General features: G+C 40.6%; 1 protein-coding gene across 5 annotated transcripts in view; it reads left to right on the top strand.

The window, feature by feature from the left end:
- Positions 1-7,606, top strand: part of CHL1 (cell adhesion molecule L1 like) — a 297,367-nt gene extending 289,761 nt beyond the window's left edge. For 4 of the 5 annotated variants that reach the window (XM_048490907.1, XM_048490904.1, XM_048490906.1 and 1 more), the window contains one exon: positions 3,275-7,606. In XM_048490907.1, coding sequence (XP_048346864.1) covers positions 3,275-3,491 — 217 coding nt within the window. In that variant the 3' untranslated portion in view covers positions 3,492-7,606. Of the gene's footprint in view, positions 1-170; positions 183-3,274 lie in introns of all 5 variants that reach the window. The other variant, XM_048490908.1, reaches the window with a different exon arrangement.
- The last annotated feature ends 10,094 nt before the right edge of the window (positions 7,607-17,700 follow it).

Here is a 17,700-nt window from a genome sequence, read left to right on the forward strand (position 1 = left end):
TGCTACTGAACTTGAATCTAAAAGTAGAAAGTGCTTTCAAATGTACTAAAAAATAGCAACAAAGTTTCTTCTTGTACTCAACTGGTGTCCTACGTAATATACAAACTGCAAGACTGTTTTCTATATGATTTCATTATATATTTAATTTTCATTGCTTTCTAATGGGACAGATAATTAGAAAGGTAAGAAATTTATGTGGCTAGTATCTTTTAGTCTTTAGGTAGAGTATCAAGTTTACTTTCCTGTCTTGACTGTCCTTGACTTAGATTTACTAATTACTTTCCAAACCACTATCACCTTCCCTTTCCTTGGATTCTGTTTCAGGATTGATGTACAAATGCTTTAATCCAATCCACCACTTTACCTTCCTGCTTGTCATGAACTGTTCTTACCTTCTATGTAGACATGATCCCCTTTCTTTAGTCATCAGCATGAAACTTTTACTGTAAACCAATTCAGTCATGCATTATAGTGTACAAAAATTGTGCAATTCAAAGATCTCTCATTCAGACACAAATACAAAATAAAAAATAAAACAAATGCTGCTGCATCCTATTGTTATTTGCTCAGTTTGTTTTTGTTTGGTAGTTAGATAACTAACAACCAGCTATAATAATTACAACAAGGCTTAAGTCAGTATTCTTCACTTCTATGATTTGTTCAGGAATAAAATAGTAAAGTGTGACTTGTCTTCAGTAGTGATTTCCTCACAGAAAAGGTTGCTACTAATGGAAGACTTTATTGCATCCTCTTTTGTGCTGCATCCCACAATACCTTTAACATGCTACTCTGAGGCTTCATCACACAGTTATCCCACCCTTTCTTTTTGTAGTAGCAGTGGCAAAGATGATTTTCCACTCCTTGATTTAACTCTCATAGCAACACAATTAATTTGAGAGAGGGTAATTGGTCTTAGGACACGCAATGGGCATTATGTTCTAGAAGGGATTTGAGCCCATGCCTTTTGGTTCCTAGTTCAGCATTCTAATTAGTATACTACAGTGGTTCTTTGTGGTAAATTGCAGCTGGTAAAAATGGAATGTACAAGATGTATCATATTCCTCTGTCTCTGATGCTAGTTGGACCTCACAGGTAGCTCTATGAAAGGCAGTGAGTGTGGGCTGGCAGGCAAGGCCTGTGCCACCCCACCCTCTCAAAGGGCTTTCCCAGAGTATGGGAAGCCTAAAAGAGCAAAAAAAAAACCCTGACAAGAATTCTTCATAGAGGATAACAGAGATAAGGCACAAAACCCATGGTATATTTCCAATGCTGGCTCAACTACTCCATGGGGGTTACCGGGCAGTGAAGATCAACTAAGGTCAGCTCCACTCCCCAACACATCCCCAGGATGCCCTCGGTCATGCCAGTGCAGCTTTTTGCATTTGCAGACATTGACATGGGTGGGGGTTTCCAGGTGAGGCTCCATTGAGCTGTGCAGTGCCCAGCTGAGTAAGTCACCCCCCCACCAATGCATTGCCCCCTTGCCCTGGCAGGGTGGGCATCCATGTTGGCACAGGGCTGCACTAACTCCAGAGAGGGGTCTGCCCCCTGCTGTGGATTGGTCTGAATGTTATAAAAAATTTATTTCTGTTTCACACAAAAACATGGGCTAACTTGTTGGGTATGATAAGTTCACAGGCACATGCTCTTAAAAAGTATTTCCCAGAAAGGAAAATTCATCTAAATTCAAAACATTTCAGGAACCTTTTACCTAAACATCCTTATATAATCCCACCAACTGAATTGGTTGCCACTTTTTTTAAATTAAAGCAGCATCTCTTCAGAACAAACAGATTTGATATTGAGGCTCAGTTCTTGGCTTAGCCATAGATGCACTCTGTAGCCTCAGAAACCAGTAGGGGAACATTTCAGTCTCCCTGGAATTAAAGATTGCCTTTCATTTGCAAAAAAAAATGAAGAAAATCAAAGGGAGATCCAGGGGGAAGCTGCTGGGTTGGAATTTATATGCAGTGCAGATTTCACACTTTCAAACTTGTGTGCGCAGTAAAGATTGGAAATGGCAAAGTAAGCTTTTCTATAAAATGATTGTCTCCTTTTACACTTTTGCCTGCCTTCTACATGTTCCACTGCAAACTCCTCTGTACATGAGAGTTGTCTACACCCGCTTAGACTGGATCATCAGTTCTTTTTGTAGGATCTTGTTTTAATGTTAAGGGGGGGGTTTACCTTCCTTTATTTTGAAAAAAAATCCTCTTTCTTTCCATCCTTCTTCTGTTTGATCCCTTGTGGGTGTTTTCCCCATGTGGCAACAGTTGTAGGGTATGGCCTTGAGGAAGGTTTTGTTGGTGCAAAATGTGTAACTTGAATCCTCTATCTTTTTAGTCACAGTCCCATCATCCATTGAAAAGGCAGTTCCCCACTGAGAAGCACACATTCTGCTGGTGCTAAGCACTTCTGTTCCCACCAGCCCAATTTGACTCAAGACACTGAACAGTGCCTAACAAGAGAGGAACACAATGTGTATTAGAATGCTGCCTCTACAATGGATGAGGAAGAGAGCAAAAGGAGTAAGTCGGAACCAAGTGTAAATGTGCACTTCTGACAGGATTAAAACAATGAGATGAAAAAGCGATCAAAACTCTAAGGGCACTTTCGCACATGCAGAATAGTGCACTTTCAATCCACTATCACAATTGTTTTCAAGTAGATTTTGCTATTTCGCATAGTAAAATTCAGCTGCAAAGTGCATTGGAAATGGATTGAAAGTGCATTATTCTGCATGAGTGAAAGTGCCCTTAGACAACAGAGTAGCAAAGAGCACTCTTTCGTCCAGGAACAGAAAAGGCCTCATAACTGGGGTGACAATATTAAATCGATGACTTCTCAGGTGTCATCCCTACCAGCCCCCAGATTTGATAACGATTTCCAATAAATAATCATGTCTTTCCATTTATCCTGCTCAGTATTTGAATAAGAGATCACCCAGTTTGCCACACAGAGGCAGCAATGGCAGACCACCTCTGAATATCTTTTGCCTTGAATATCCTACACAGGGTTACCAGAAGTCAGCTATGACTTAATGACAAAAAAAATTCCTTTTTTTTAAGCGTAGCTAAATGTAAACTGAATCGAGTGAACTGGATCTTAAGTTTAAGAAAATTTCTCTTTGGTTGCTCCTGACTATCATGCTTTGTATAGACACTTGTGCGAATTGTTCCTCCGAAACAGTATCTCAGCAAGTTTCATCCTGACCTGAGTGTGTGTTCAAATGCATGTTTCCTCTGCTTCTCATACATCCTCTCCACTTTTTCAGCGACAGCGACGAAAAGCCGCTCAAAGGAAGCCTGCGGTCTCTTGACACGGACATTAAAACTGCCGAGAGTGCTGATAGTTTGGTAGAATATGGAGATGGAGACCACAGAATGTTTAACGAAGATGGTTCATTTATTGGCGCTTACACCGGATGTAAGGAAAAAGCTTCGGTCGAAAGCATTGGGAGTTCTACAGCAACCTTTCCTCTCCATGCATAAAAGATTTGCATGAATGATTCATTTCCAGTCACTGTATTTATCTTTGCTAGCCATCAAGTATCATACAAGGCAGAAACAGGCTGTAGAAAATTCAATATCTTGGCATCCAGCCTATAAAGAAATAGGTGGCTGACTTCAATTTTTTTTTAACTTTTTTCTCCTGATGACACGGGCATTTTCATTTCATTAAAATGGGACACATAGTTACAATTTGTAAAACATGTATCAGTCATGTATCAAAACCAGAGCTACTTCAGTGTTATATATGTATATAGGGACCAGCTACCCTCCATGTTTCTGTCAACCCAGTCCTGTTGATGTGTGTAGCTGTAACCACACATCAAACAGCTTATAATAAAGTGGTTGCTGTGGTATCTTTGGCTTGGGAAGTCGGACAAGTGTGTCCTGCTACGCTGTCTATCAGTTGTAATCCACTTACAAAAAGTTACTGCCAAATATTGGATGCGTAGCGTCCTGCTGACATGGCTGAAGAGGCAACTGCCAGGGCCCTTCGAGAGGTCTTCTGTAATTGTTGCTGGTCTTTCCTCTGCCACGTCCTCTTTGCTGTTCAGCTTTGTTTGTCCGATCTGTGCTAAGCCAAGGCATCACGACTGCCAATGATGGTAACAGATGGTGTAGCAACATTTACCCTGAAGCTGCCAATGTAATGCCTTACATCGGGAACACCACCAGCAGCACGGTCTGTTACTAGATACTCAGCACTTACTTGGCGAATAGTATTGGGCCTTAAATTAGAACTGTTGTCTTTCCAGCAACTCTGTTCCTCTCTATGTGCATTTCAAACCCCATTGCTTGATATGTCGTAAGTGAAGCATCATATGATCTTGACATCAACCAGAGAAAGCAATGACCATTAATTCAGAAACAGTATGCTATACTGTAAAGCTGACAGAGAAATACATTCCAGGCTACATGTTATTTAATGTCATAAAGAAACTGCCTGATCAAGTTTAGAGTTTGCATTGTGTGCCGGTGACTGACTGGGGCTTAGAAGTGCGGGTTGGGATGTCTGCCAGCAAGATGCTTTCCGTTTACAGAAGCATCAGGTTGAAAATCTGTTTTGCCCACTAGCTGGCACTCTCACTCAAGCAGCTGCAATAACTTCCTTTTGGTTGTAGAAAACATCAGATCCATCCAAAATCCTTGGGAGCCACTCTACGTAGAAATAGGTTTTTCTCCCCCAGGCGTTCTGTTACCACCTCCGTAAAAGCTGTCTTTCTAAGCAAGCTGGGCTTATTGGCATCCCTATTTGTATATTTGTATGCCTACTACATACCATTTCTGTGTGTGGATTCTTGTACATATTATGTTTATATTGATAAAACCAGAGCAAGCCACATCAGTTGTATTTTTCAGCAACACACAATAGTAGCAGAGGGTATGTTAGCTGGCCGCATTTGAGTTGCTCTTTTCAAGATAAATGTATCTGAATAAGGTTCATTATTCATACAAAATGTATTGAAATATTTCTGCTGTGTTAAATTTTGTCCTTCTCATTCCTCTTTTTTTTTAAAAAAACCCCTAGCTTCCAAATCCTTAGCTATGAACATTTTCATATTAAGTCTCAAAGTATGTTCTATTGAATCACAGCAAACATCATTATTGAACAGGGTATAGATGTATCAGGATTATTTCTTTGGACCTGTAAAGCTATTATTACCCAGAACTGAAACTATTTCTATGAGTGATACACAAAGGTGGTCATGTTCATTACAATTATATTGGAGGCTGTTGCATGAAAGTTACTCCAGGCATGACATCTTTGCATCCTATGTTTGTTACTTAGCCTTATTTCATGTTATCTGTTGGGCTTTTTATGATATATACCACTACATCTGAAACATGTCTATATTCTGAGAATGCACCAATATTACAATACTTGGCGGTCTTGTAAGGTGATTATGGAGTCAATTCACCAAGCACTGACCCTGAGCTCAACCCATTCATTTTGACCAGGGCTTTCAAACTTCACCAGTAACTTCACTAGACTCCCAGACTAGTTCAAGGAAAACATTTCCAAGGATAGTTTATTAAAGAGAAGCTATTTAGGGACCTTATCATAATCCATATATGCTGAGGTCTTGACAATGTCTATACTATTGATAGAGCTTTGTAAGAAGGATGGGCTGTGCAATTTGTACCATCTTGCAAATCTGCATCATCGTTTTCCCCCTCCCCTATTTCCCAACACTGTAGAAAGGGCCAGCCAGTCTTCTTGCCATTAGCATGGCAAAGAACTTGAGACATGCTAGAGGATGTGCATCATTGTATAATAAATCCTTTCCACATATCTATTATGTGCTCAAATACTCAGTCTTATTTGAAACACTGGATCTTCAGATTTGCATGAAACATGAAATACAAATCTACTCATTTGATGTGGAAATGCTAATCTTGCCTTTTCTCATTAGTGGCACCTAAAGGAAAGAGAAATTCCCATTTGCTTCTAGAATGATAGCTCTGGTACATACTCTTGTTTATCAGTTGAAAACGTAGCATACAGAAAAGGAATTTCTTTTCACCAGTGTAAGGTGTCCAGGACAGCAACAGCAAAACCGGATACAACAATTGGCAAGTGCCACCATTGGTTAGTTCATTACCATTGAGGCAAGCTGTAAGTCTGGAGACACATTTTGAGCCTAGTGTTATGCACCTCCTCTAGAGCAGATAAAGAGTGTCCAGTGTACTTCCTTGTACACAATGTATGATCCCAGAACTGGCAAATACCCTAGGTAAGCAAGTTGTAACATCACAAGATCAGTACCAATTCAACTTGCAGCAATTCATGGTCTATCTATGGCCCTTTCTGCACGGGTGGGCAAGTGGAGGTGCACCGGAATAGGTGCACTGGCATAGTTAATGCTGGTGCACCTCCCTGGGGCCATTCACATGAATGGCCCCGCTAGCCCAGCAGCCGGCGGCACAGCCACACCGCTCCCAGTCCCACCTTACCTCGTCCCAGCTGCCGGCACTCTGTGGAGGCCATGGCAATGCCTCCATGGTCGGAGGTCAGGAGGCATGTCTTCTGGCCTCCACAGAGTGCCAGTAGCCGGGACAAGGTAAGATGGGACTGGGAGCGGTGCAGGGAAAATACCGGCTTCCCTCTGGTACTGGTGTTTTCCAAAAAACACAGTTGTGGGGGGAATGCACTGCTGCTGCGCTCCAGCAGCAGCAGCGCCAGTGTGAACACCTCCCCCACAATGGCGTTTTAACCGGTTATACACCACTTTTCGTGGCCAATGCAGAAGGGGCCTATCATCTAACCATAAAGTTAATTTATCTGCACAATACAAAAACTAGCTATTCCTAAGGGGAGCATTGAAAATGCTGCCTTCCTTCTACAGTCTGATATAGTGCTGCCCAAGGACAGATATACAATGTGATGATTCCTTTGTCTTACTCAGGTCTACATCAAGGGTAGCTTGGATCATCTGGGTTTTGGTATCAAATTCTAGAGCTACAACTAGGGAAGAAGAGGTTTAAAGACATCAGGTTGACTCACACACACAAAATGGCAGCATTAGAAAAGAACAAGAGTCCAGTAGTACCTTAAAGACTAACAAAATTTCTGACAGCTTATGAGCTTTTGTGAGTCACAGTTCACTTCTTCAGAAGTTCTGAAGCTCACATCCCACCAAAAAAATTGTTAGCCTTTAAGGTGCGCTTTTCTACTGCCACAGACCAACTAACATGGGTGCCCATCGTGAGCTATCAGAATGGTGGCATGTTTGTCTTGAAAATGTTAATACCACTTCTAGTATTTCTCTTTCATTGCTTAGTGTGTGTTTTTTAATTATTATTATCTATTGTTACAGTTTCCCTTAAGAAAATTTAAATCAAATTCTGAATGTTCTAGTATACCTCAAATGCTTAAAAAATCTTACAACAGGCCAAAAAGAGATATACAGTGGAAAAAAACCCTTGTGTTTACTTTTAAAGTGTGTATTAATTGAATATAATTTAAAAGTATGAAATTTTAGAGTAGCTGCCATTACCCCTCCCATAATATTTTGTAAACAGTTTTTAACACAATGCTTCTGGACATTCCTTCCAAAGTAGTGATGTTCCATTGAAATAAATCTAGATGAAGAAAGCAGACATTAGTGTTTATATTATGATGACCTCATTGGACTTTTAATCAAACCATTGGACTTTTAATCAAACGTGCTTTGATATCATTAGGTACGGTGGATGAGGTTGAGAACTATAGAACACTAACTAGCTCATGAGCTGGATCCAGCCCACTTATTCACTCCATCCTGGCTAATTCTTCTCCTTAGCTCAGCTACCATCATTCCACATGACTTGTCCATGATCCCAGCAGAGCATTTTTGGGACCTCTTATTCAGTTTTCACCAGCTCAAAAGCTGGCTGAATTCAAGCCTGAATTTTTAACTTGATCCAATGGATATTGTGCCATATGAATTTTTGAAAAGCTTCTGGTCAGGTCCTGTTATCCTTTGATTTGTTTCAATGATTTCTAGATATGGAATTGTGTGGAGAAATGTCAAAGTGAACATCCATATTCAGTGAACAGTGAGGGGGAGGGGAGGAAGTGGTCTGAAGATGCAGAAGGAGACCAAGAAAACCCCATTGTGTGGGTAAAATTTGGCCACAGCTGTTTTATTGGTGTGCTGGCAAAAGGAAGCAGAGGTGCAGCATAGAGACAGATCCAGCACTGGGCAGCATGTTTGCTGACCCCCAGTGACCACTGGATAGCATGTCTGCTGTCCCCCAATAATAACTTTCCCCCAGTCTGATGCATGAGGGATAAACATCTGATGCAGTACACTAAATTTCACTTCAGTTTGAGAACACAGTAAATATGCTACCACTTACTTTCAAGGACTGATGATGTCTGAGGTGGCTGCCCAATAGAAGAAGCTGAAATTTAAATGATTGCTTGCCCAGATATCTTATAATCAGCACTCATCATGCGACAATCCATTTCTACCGCAGGTTCATCATGCAAAATTAACCTTGCAAAAATAATTTAATGGGTTGAATCCAGATATCTATCAATGGATGCTACTTCAGGTTACAGACCTTCACTGCTTTCCCTTCCTATCAAAAGACCAACCGCAGACACATTTACACCCAGGGCAGCAGGATATGTATGTAACAATAGTCCTATGGACTACTGAAATGCAGTAAGGAGTAGGAAGGGGGCAAAAATCAACTTTACTGGATCTGCCTGGAGGATGGAGCAATTACATTCCCCTTTCCCCATCTCACTGTAGTTTATCAACCTAGGCAGCTACTATTCCATGTAGTTCTCATGAACCCAATAATCAGCTTTCCTAGGGTTGGAAGGAACTGCTGGTGGGAATGGGGAAAGCAGGTTAAATTGGCAATCATTGCTCAAATGGATTTTTGGTTCCATTTCCACCTAAACCGTTACAGGAAATTGCCCTTAAGCATTAAAAAAAAATGAGACTTGACTGCACTTAAAGTTTTTGGGATGAACCACAGTACAGCATCAATACCACCCCTCACTAGATAATGAGATGTAACTTCAACATTCCATTGTATTTATGTGGATTGTACCGAAAGCATTGGGCAAGAGTAGCCCCAATAAAATCAATGTGATCCTATAATATAATGAATATTTTAAGCATTTTTCAGCCCAACGTGATTTTCAACTCTTTTTCAAGTCCCTTGATAACACATGATATTGATAAACAATTTTTTAGGTTACAACTTTTCTTCCCAACCTAGCAAACAGGTGAGGTCTTGGAAATTAGACTGTGCAACTAGTTGTGTTTCAGAATATAAATACTCTTTAAAATCTAAATTGGATATTCAGTCTTAAATGTCACCACATGTTTGCAGATCAACACCATCCCAATCATATGAAGTTTCCAAATTTGTAACCTTCTTTTTTATTTATTTTTATTTTATTTTAGGCTTTTGCACAATATGAGTCCGAGCCAAAGTATAGACTTTTTATGAAAAAAATGTTATTACATGAAAAAAGATAGAGACATGAGTACAATGTTCATACAATTACTTTTGAAAGCAATGTTAGTGGAAGTTTATTAAGGCCTAGATAAATGTGTTTGTATTGTAGTTGCTGTTTGTATCATGCCTATGTATATGTATGGTTTAAAAATATTTTCATTCTACATGAATTTCAACTTTGCTAATAAAAGTTTGAGACACGTTATACTCACCAGAATCCTAAAAATAAGATCGGATAATGGATTGATACTTATTAAATGTGAAACATCATATAGACCAGCTCTTCATCTACAGAATCTTGGCACTTCCAGGGTAGACTTATAAAGGCTGGTATTCTTTGATTTGAAAGTCTGTGTCCAGGAATATATGAGTTGTTATGTCCATATATCTGAAAAGACAAAATAACAGGTTTATACCAATTTGAGCACAGTGCCTATAAAAATCTCTTTCAAAATGGTCTCCAGGGAGTTTCTCCATTTGTGATCCTTTAAGAGTTCTCTGCAGTTCAGGAAATCACTGTAGATTATGGTCCAATGGTATATGATACAGTAACCTTGCCGAAACAAAAAAAAATTCTATTTCTATTTGAGAAAGCATAGGAATCCTGTGTATGTCACTCTGACTTCCATGGATGAAAACAAGGTGTACATGAAATAAATAAATGTGGCTGTTATCTAATTTAAAAAGAGGAAATTATTGTCCATGTTTCTAACTACTTTGCCTTGCCTTTCTACCTTAGGAGCTGCTTGAGTCATAAATTTTGAGCAACATAATTCTAAATCTTTTGTTTAAGGGACATAAGTACTGAGATAAATTTTGCCACCACCAATGTAACCTTAGGATCCCTGTCAATAAATAGAGCATTAACTCACATACAGATATACTAGTCCAATCAATTAGAAGAGAAGATCTTATGAGTATCTTAAATCCTCATAAAATAGACATTCCAGAGCATGCATAAAGGAGAATCAATAGAACCAGAAGGACATGTGCAGGTCCTTTCAGAATACGGTTGATATGCCAGAAAAATTGGTATAAGCAGGCAAGCAATATGGGAAAGAAATTCCAAAAAACAAAGGCCATTTCTGCATGGCCCCAAAACAGCACCCTAGGGACAGTAGAAACATCATCCCTAGGTCACTGTTCGCACAGGTGCTGTTCACACAGCTGCCGCTGCTGCTGCCAATGTCATGTTCACCTCCCCAAATGGCATGAAAATGCTGCTTTCCAAACATGCACCATGAGCATGTTTTTTGGAAAGCAGTGTCTTCCTGCCAGCGCCGTGCAATTGCACCAGCATGAGAGCCCTGCTTTCAGGTGCTGCCTGTTTGTGTGTGTTGTCCCTCCAAGACTCCAGAGGGAGAAGAGACACACACATATCTCTAACCCCATGGGTGAGAGGGTAGTGTGGGCATGTCACTTTCTCCCTCTGGAGCCTTAGAGGGAGGACAAGGTAAACAGCACACACAAACCACAGGCGGCTCTGAAGTTCATAGCAGCTTCGGGGCCACCTGCACAAGACTGTGCGAATGGTCCTGTGGCTCTACCAGCATTAATTATGCCAGTGGACAGCTGCTTCTGCCGCCATGCAGAAACGGCCATAGATGAGCAAATGTGACAAGCACGAAATAACATGGTAACATCATCAAATCTCTTTAATACATTTTGTATTTCAGAGAAAGTCTTTGATTTCCCAAGATTTCTTATTATATTCCATGGTATGCCCATCAATGACAATTTTTCAGCAAAAAAAATGCCATAAAGATCCATATGAGTCATGTTTTTAAAAAGCCTGGCAATCTATTCATGCTGGAAAAAAAATGATACCGAAATTATACCTTAAAGACAAATAACCTTGCCCTAGTTTCAAGAAACATTTGGACAAATTCAGAAAGAAGGACCACATCAGTGACGCACTGAAGAGCACTTAGCAACCTCTGTCCAAATTGAAGCATGGGACAAGCTGTAGGCTCATTAACATCAGTTATCCAAATAGCAGTACCAAAGAGAATAATTGGAATAGTATTTGGTAATTGGTAGTTTCTAACAACCTTAATATTTAAGAGAATCTTGATACCCAGAGACACAACAGGTGCTAAAGCTTGATCCTTGACAATTGTTGGAAACTGTGGTGTCATGTAGGTCATACACAAACCACTCAAATATGGTGCAAGTTATTCCTCCCAAAATTTCCTCCCTCTATTTATTGGAATGTAAAACCTGTAAAAAGTAGTCTATAACTACTCAGGTCTTCTTGGGACACTTTCTAGGAAAACTCAATTGATTAAACACAATAGCCATGCTGACATCATCATCATTAGACTCCTGTCTTATGGGCTTGCTAAGCTTCCTTGTTTTAGTAGCAAATGCCTCCTTTTTTTCTTTTTTCCCATTTAAAATCTGTTCTTCTATGATAGTAGCAAAATAACACAAATCTACCCAGTAGGTAAGTATAATGCGTTTCTTCAAACATTCTCCAAATGCCTTTCAAAGCTCAATGTGATGTCAGTCATGGCCCAACTTTCCCCTGAATCAAGGTAAGGAGTAGAACTGTATTGACTGGAAATTTGTGGGGAGGCCCACTAAGAAACAGATATCAGCTTTTCTTTTTCTTTTCTTTTGGCTTTAACTGCAACCTCTAGGCATTGTAGCTATAAAAGCTGGTTTGTTGATATGCAAGCAGTGCCTGACGAAATCTCAGAAATCAGGATGAGAGAGAGAGAGAGAGAGAGAGAGAGAGAGAGAGAGAGAGAGAGGCCGAAGCTTTCCAAGACGCCTTTTGTATACTCTGGGAATGGTAAAAACGCGTTCCCAGGGAGCCATTCTCGCGACAGGGCGGGCGCTGCTGCTAAGCAGCAGCGCTGACCTGGCTGTCAGCTTCCTTGTACGCATCAGTCACTCTGAAAACAACCCTTTAAAAAAAACAACCCTTTAAAACAACCCGGTAAAACAACCTTTAAAGGGTTATTTTCAGAACAGCTGTAGCCTCCGGGCGACGCTGTGCTAACAGCAATCAGCAACGGGCTGCCCGACATAGCTTGTTGCCGTTCGACATTGGTTGCCACGCCAGTTGAAGTCTTCAGCTTACCACGCTGTCCCTCCGACCCCTGGAGGTCAGAGGGCAGTATATGGGCTTCGGGATGGCCAGCAGGCCGGTTTTACCGGACACGGTGAGTCGACAGGGAAGGGGGCAGAGGCGGCTCCATGCGGAGCTGCCTGCCGCCCGGCGGCCGTTTCCTGAGGTCCGCTCGCGACGCCGCGGTATGCTATGAACGCCTTCGGCATCGCATCGCCGCAGAATTTTTGCCGGCGTGGAGGCGCATCGACGGCCGTGCGGAAGCGGCCAGAGAGAGACCAAGGCTTCTATTGATCTGGGTCATGGATATGATGTAAATTAATGGCTCCTTACTCTTCCCAACATTTGGCAGGAAGATTCAAACATATCTGAACATACCTGTTCCAAATATATTTTGATTCATGCAGGTGACCAACAATCTTTTTTTAAAGTATAGAATTTGGTGAGATAATTTTGATTCTGTCTTTTCTGTCATTTCTCCTCTATCATACATGATGTAAGCTGGGAGATGGCAATGCCTAGCACTATAATTTGACTATATTAAACTGGATGTAAGAGAGGGAGCAGCCACAGAGTGGCAGCAGCTCCATGTTTCTTGAACTGTTAAATTCCCTGTCCCCAGTGCAGACAACCTACAACCAAGTTTCTCATGTGGACAAAAAATATGTGACCTGTTAACAGGGGAAGAACAGACAATACACAGTGGGAGCGATTAAAATTCTTCATCTTTGCTGTTTGGATGCTCTAAATCTCCATTTCATTTTGCTTCTCCTGTAGGGAACTAGAATCCATAATTCTTGATTATTGTGTCATTTCCTGTTCCCTTGAATCAATGTTCCTTATACAATGTGTACATTTTTCAACATTGTCAATTAGTCAGCATTACTCACAATGCAGAAATTATATGTATAAACAACATATCTTGGGTTGAATCCAGTGTGAAAAAAGACTGCACATCTTCCTGACTTTCCTCACTGCCCAGAAGTTTTTTCTGATCATTGGAAAGTTTATCCCCTGGTTTCTGGGACCAACAAAGTGTAATAACTTCCTGGGCCTGGAGGGTGTAGTGGAGTAGGGGTGAAATTTCTCCCATCTTTCTCTTCCAATGTATAAATGCTCTTTACAAACTACACAACAAAATGTGTATGTCATGCAAGTGAGTAGGAAAGCAAAAATGTGGACTATATAAATAGTTTTAAAAATAGGGAACATTCACTCATCCCTAACACACAGGATAAATAGGTCTATAAAATCTCATCAAATAGACAACTGCACTTTAAGAATTCAATCATAAAATGTATTTTAAGGGAAAACCAAAGAGTGTTCCACCTGATTTCCCACAGAGTTTAGCTCCTTTAGGTCAGTCATCATTTTGTCTGCAAGGTGCTTCTCATATATACTATCAACTTATTTCTCAATGCTATCAGGTTATTCAATATATTAAAACAAAACTCCCAACAGCTATGTAGTTGATGTTTTCAACTACCATATATACTCGCATATAAGTCAAATTTTTCAGCACATTTTTTGTCATGAAAAAGCCCCCCTTGACTTATATGCAAGTCAGGTGTATTTAAAAATATTTTAGGGTTTTTACTTTGTTGGCCACCAGGGGGTACAGATTTTAGGTTAGCAGCACCAAAATGTCAGGGATTTTTCAAGAGACTCTCTTGGTGATACCATCCAAGTTTGGTAAAGTTTGGTTCAGGGGGTCCAAAGTTATGGACCCCCAAAAGGGGTGCCCCCATCCCCCATTGTTTCCAATGGGAGCTAATAGTAGATGGGGCTACATTTTGAGGGTCCATAACTTTGGACCCCCTGAACCAAACTTCACCAAACCTGGGTGGTATCATCATGAGGGTCTCCTAAAGATACTCTGAAATGTTGGTAATGCTTAAATAAACATTCCTCCCCTGACCAAAAATCCAGTTTTGAAGGATTTTAACTCTTGTGTTTTAGCTTGGTTGCTGGTTGAGCTAAGGTTTTTGTACTTTTAAAGTTATTGTTTGAGACCATATTGTTTCTGTTGACCCTCTTTTCCACTTACAGAGCTAGTTTACTGTTTTTCACAATATTCAATATTCAAAAACATTTAACCTACTGATGCCTCAACTCATGTAATTTTATTGGTATCTATTTTTATTTTTGAAATTTACCAGTAACTGCTGCGTTTCCCACCCTCGACTTATATGCGAGTCAATAAGTTTTCCCAGTTTTCTGTGGTAAAAATTAGGTGCTTGACTTATATGCGGGTCAACTTATACATGAGTATATATGGAACTTTATCTGTGATAATTTTTTTTTAAGCCAGCACTGCAGAAACAAATGTGCTTCATTAGGGCACTGACTTCCACAGAGGGCTCAAGGGCACGTGAAATTTTGCCAGTGCTATACATATTCAAAATATAATGAGATTTCTATTTTTTTCTCAGTATGACAATGGAAAGTGGAAAAAAACTCACAATCATGTGCTCCACTGGACTGCAGAGAAAAATGATCCTAAGTTACAAAATCTACCAGTGCAGATTCATGGTAATATCACATGCTCCATGACTTACTAACCAGTGAAGGTAAAACCCATGGTGAAATCCTTCTGTGAAGTACCATCTGAAAGCATCAACATCAACCTAAGCGTCCTAGAATCGGTACAGTGAGGCATCTTATCTGTTTTGCCCACAACACCATTAGCACCAGTACTACTCTTGTCTAAAGCTGTGGCTCGGATCCCACAGTAAATCTTTACTGAAGGTAATTATAAGGGAAATGGTTCTTTCTTGGCTCTTTGTGCAGTCCAAAATGTCCTCTGAAATTCTGTCCTCCATGGACAGTGTGAGAGTGGAGTTGTGTGGTGCAACAGGATGGATTAATCAGGAAAAATTGCCCTTCCTATCCTTAGCAGAAATGTACCACAAGATCCAATCTAGTATGGCGTAACAGTAAGAGGAAGCAAAGCTATGGCCGTTTCTGCACAGTTAATTACAGCATTGCGCCGTTGGTGTTATTGGCAATGCTGCAGCAACAGAGCGTTCACATGGACAGGCGCTCTGTAGACAGGTAGCGCATTGGCTGAACCCTGCACTTTGCACGGCTGCGCTTTGCAAATGGTGTTCTTTTTTTCCCCAGAGTAGATGTCATGAGTGTTTGATGCCAGCATTGGCCAGTGTGGGCCGCCAGTGTGGGGGACGAGCTCTGTGGCACCAATTCCTGGAAGCACTTCGCACAAAAAGACACGCTCAGTGAGTGATTTTCGAATAAACTATTGTGGAGCATTGCTGCATCACTGCAATGTCATTTCTGCAGCGACAGCCATGCGAACTCCCCGCCCATAACACTGTTTTTACCATCCTTTTACCAGCTTTTTTGGCTTGTATGGAAACAGCCTATGTGTGCTCACTGGAGGCCTTACATTCTCCAGAAATTTCTGGGCTAAGTATGATACTCCACAATAAAGCTATTAGAAGCTATATGGTAGGGGGAAATGGACAGGAAGGTATACATATAAGTGCATGTACTCCTGGGCAACCCATTTTCCCAAAATTATACTCCCATATTAGCAAATCCATTATGTAATTTTTTCACATACCCCTAAATGTTCTGAGGTGTAGGGAGGTGAGGTTCACAGATTCTTTTTGCACAATCTACCAAAGTTTTTCATTCTGCTCCTTTTCTGTCCTGGGTGATGATTGAAGTTTTTATGTAGATATATATCAGTGTGTGCAGGTTTTCTGTATGCTGTATGGCCCAATTGTTGGTTCGGTTTGCGGATGACTAAGACATCTAGAAATGTAAACATTTGCTATTACAGAATCTGTGAACCCCACCTCCTTCAAGACAAATTGAATCACCTAAACTGAGCTCTACAGGCTAATGGTTACTCTACTACAGACATCAGAAGAACAAGCCATAGAAATACAGATAAATAGCCATCTAGTGGGAAAGTGTTCTTACCATACATCAAGAGAATCACTGACCATTTAGGGAAACTGATGAAGAAACAAAACCTACAAACAATCTACAGACCCACTAAGAAAATTCAACAAATGCTACATTCAGCAAAGGATAAGAGGGAACTTATACCTTCTGCAGGAATCCACTGCATACCGTGTAGCTGTGGACAAGTCTACATAGATACCACCAAATGCAGCGCCCAGACACGAATCATAGAACATGAAAGGCACTGTAGACTAATTCAGCCAGACAAATCAGCAATAGCAGAACACATGATAAACCAAGCTGGTCACAGAATATTATTTGAAAACAGAAATTCTGGACCACTCTGACAACCACTATGTCAGACTACACAGCCATTGAAATCCACAAACACGTGGACAATTTCAACAGAAAGGAAGAAACCATGAAAATGAACAAAATTTGGCTACCAGTACTGAAAAACACTAGAATCAAAACAGTAACTAATGAACACCACCCAGACAAAGGATTTCTCCAGGCAGTAAACAATGAAAGGGCTAGTGAACACCACCCAGACAAAGGATGTGTCTAGGCAATAAGCAATCAAAGGGATCAAAAGGCCAGGCTACTACAATACAGATGTCCTCACTAATTGATGATGCTATCTTCATGCAAATCAAGCTTGCTAATTGCACTCTTTACACTTGTTAACAAGCAAATGGTTCTTTCTCCCAGCCTGGAAATTCCACAGGTATATACACTCCACTTGCTTTACTACCATCAGATCCCCTGAAGATGCCAGCCACAGATGCAGGACAAAATGCTACTAGAATGCTGCCATACAGGCTGGAAACCACACAACACCCCATCAATGGCTCTATCACAAATTGGACTCTGCAGGGAAAGGACAAAGCAGATCTGAAGACAATGGGATTTTAAAGGTTCAAGGAGAGTTTCAAAAATGCTGGGAAAAGAAAACTGTGTTAGTAGTCTAGCATCCCATTAAGCAAAGTTTGAAAACTTTGCCCAGCCTGAGGAACCTTCTCCCAAGGGAAAAGCCACTTGTTGGTGTAAAGCTTCTTAGGTTATGCCTCCTGCCTACGACATGACACCACCTGTTGGGTTTGATGCCAAGGAAAAGAAAATTGAAAAAAATGCAATTGGTTCTCAGACCTACCAGTAGTAACATAACTCAGAAGGGTGATTAACCAAGCATCAATGTTTTGCTCAGTCAGTTTAATC

This window comes from Sphaerodactylus townsendi, linkage group LG03, assembly GCF_021028975.2.
Source record: "Sphaerodactylus townsendi isolate TG3544 linkage group LG03, MPM_Stown_v2.3, whole genome shotgun sequence".
NCBI classification, from domain to species: domain Eukaryota; kingdom Metazoa; phylum Chordata; class Lepidosauria; order Squamata; family Sphaerodactylidae; genus Sphaerodactylus; species Sphaerodactylus townsendi.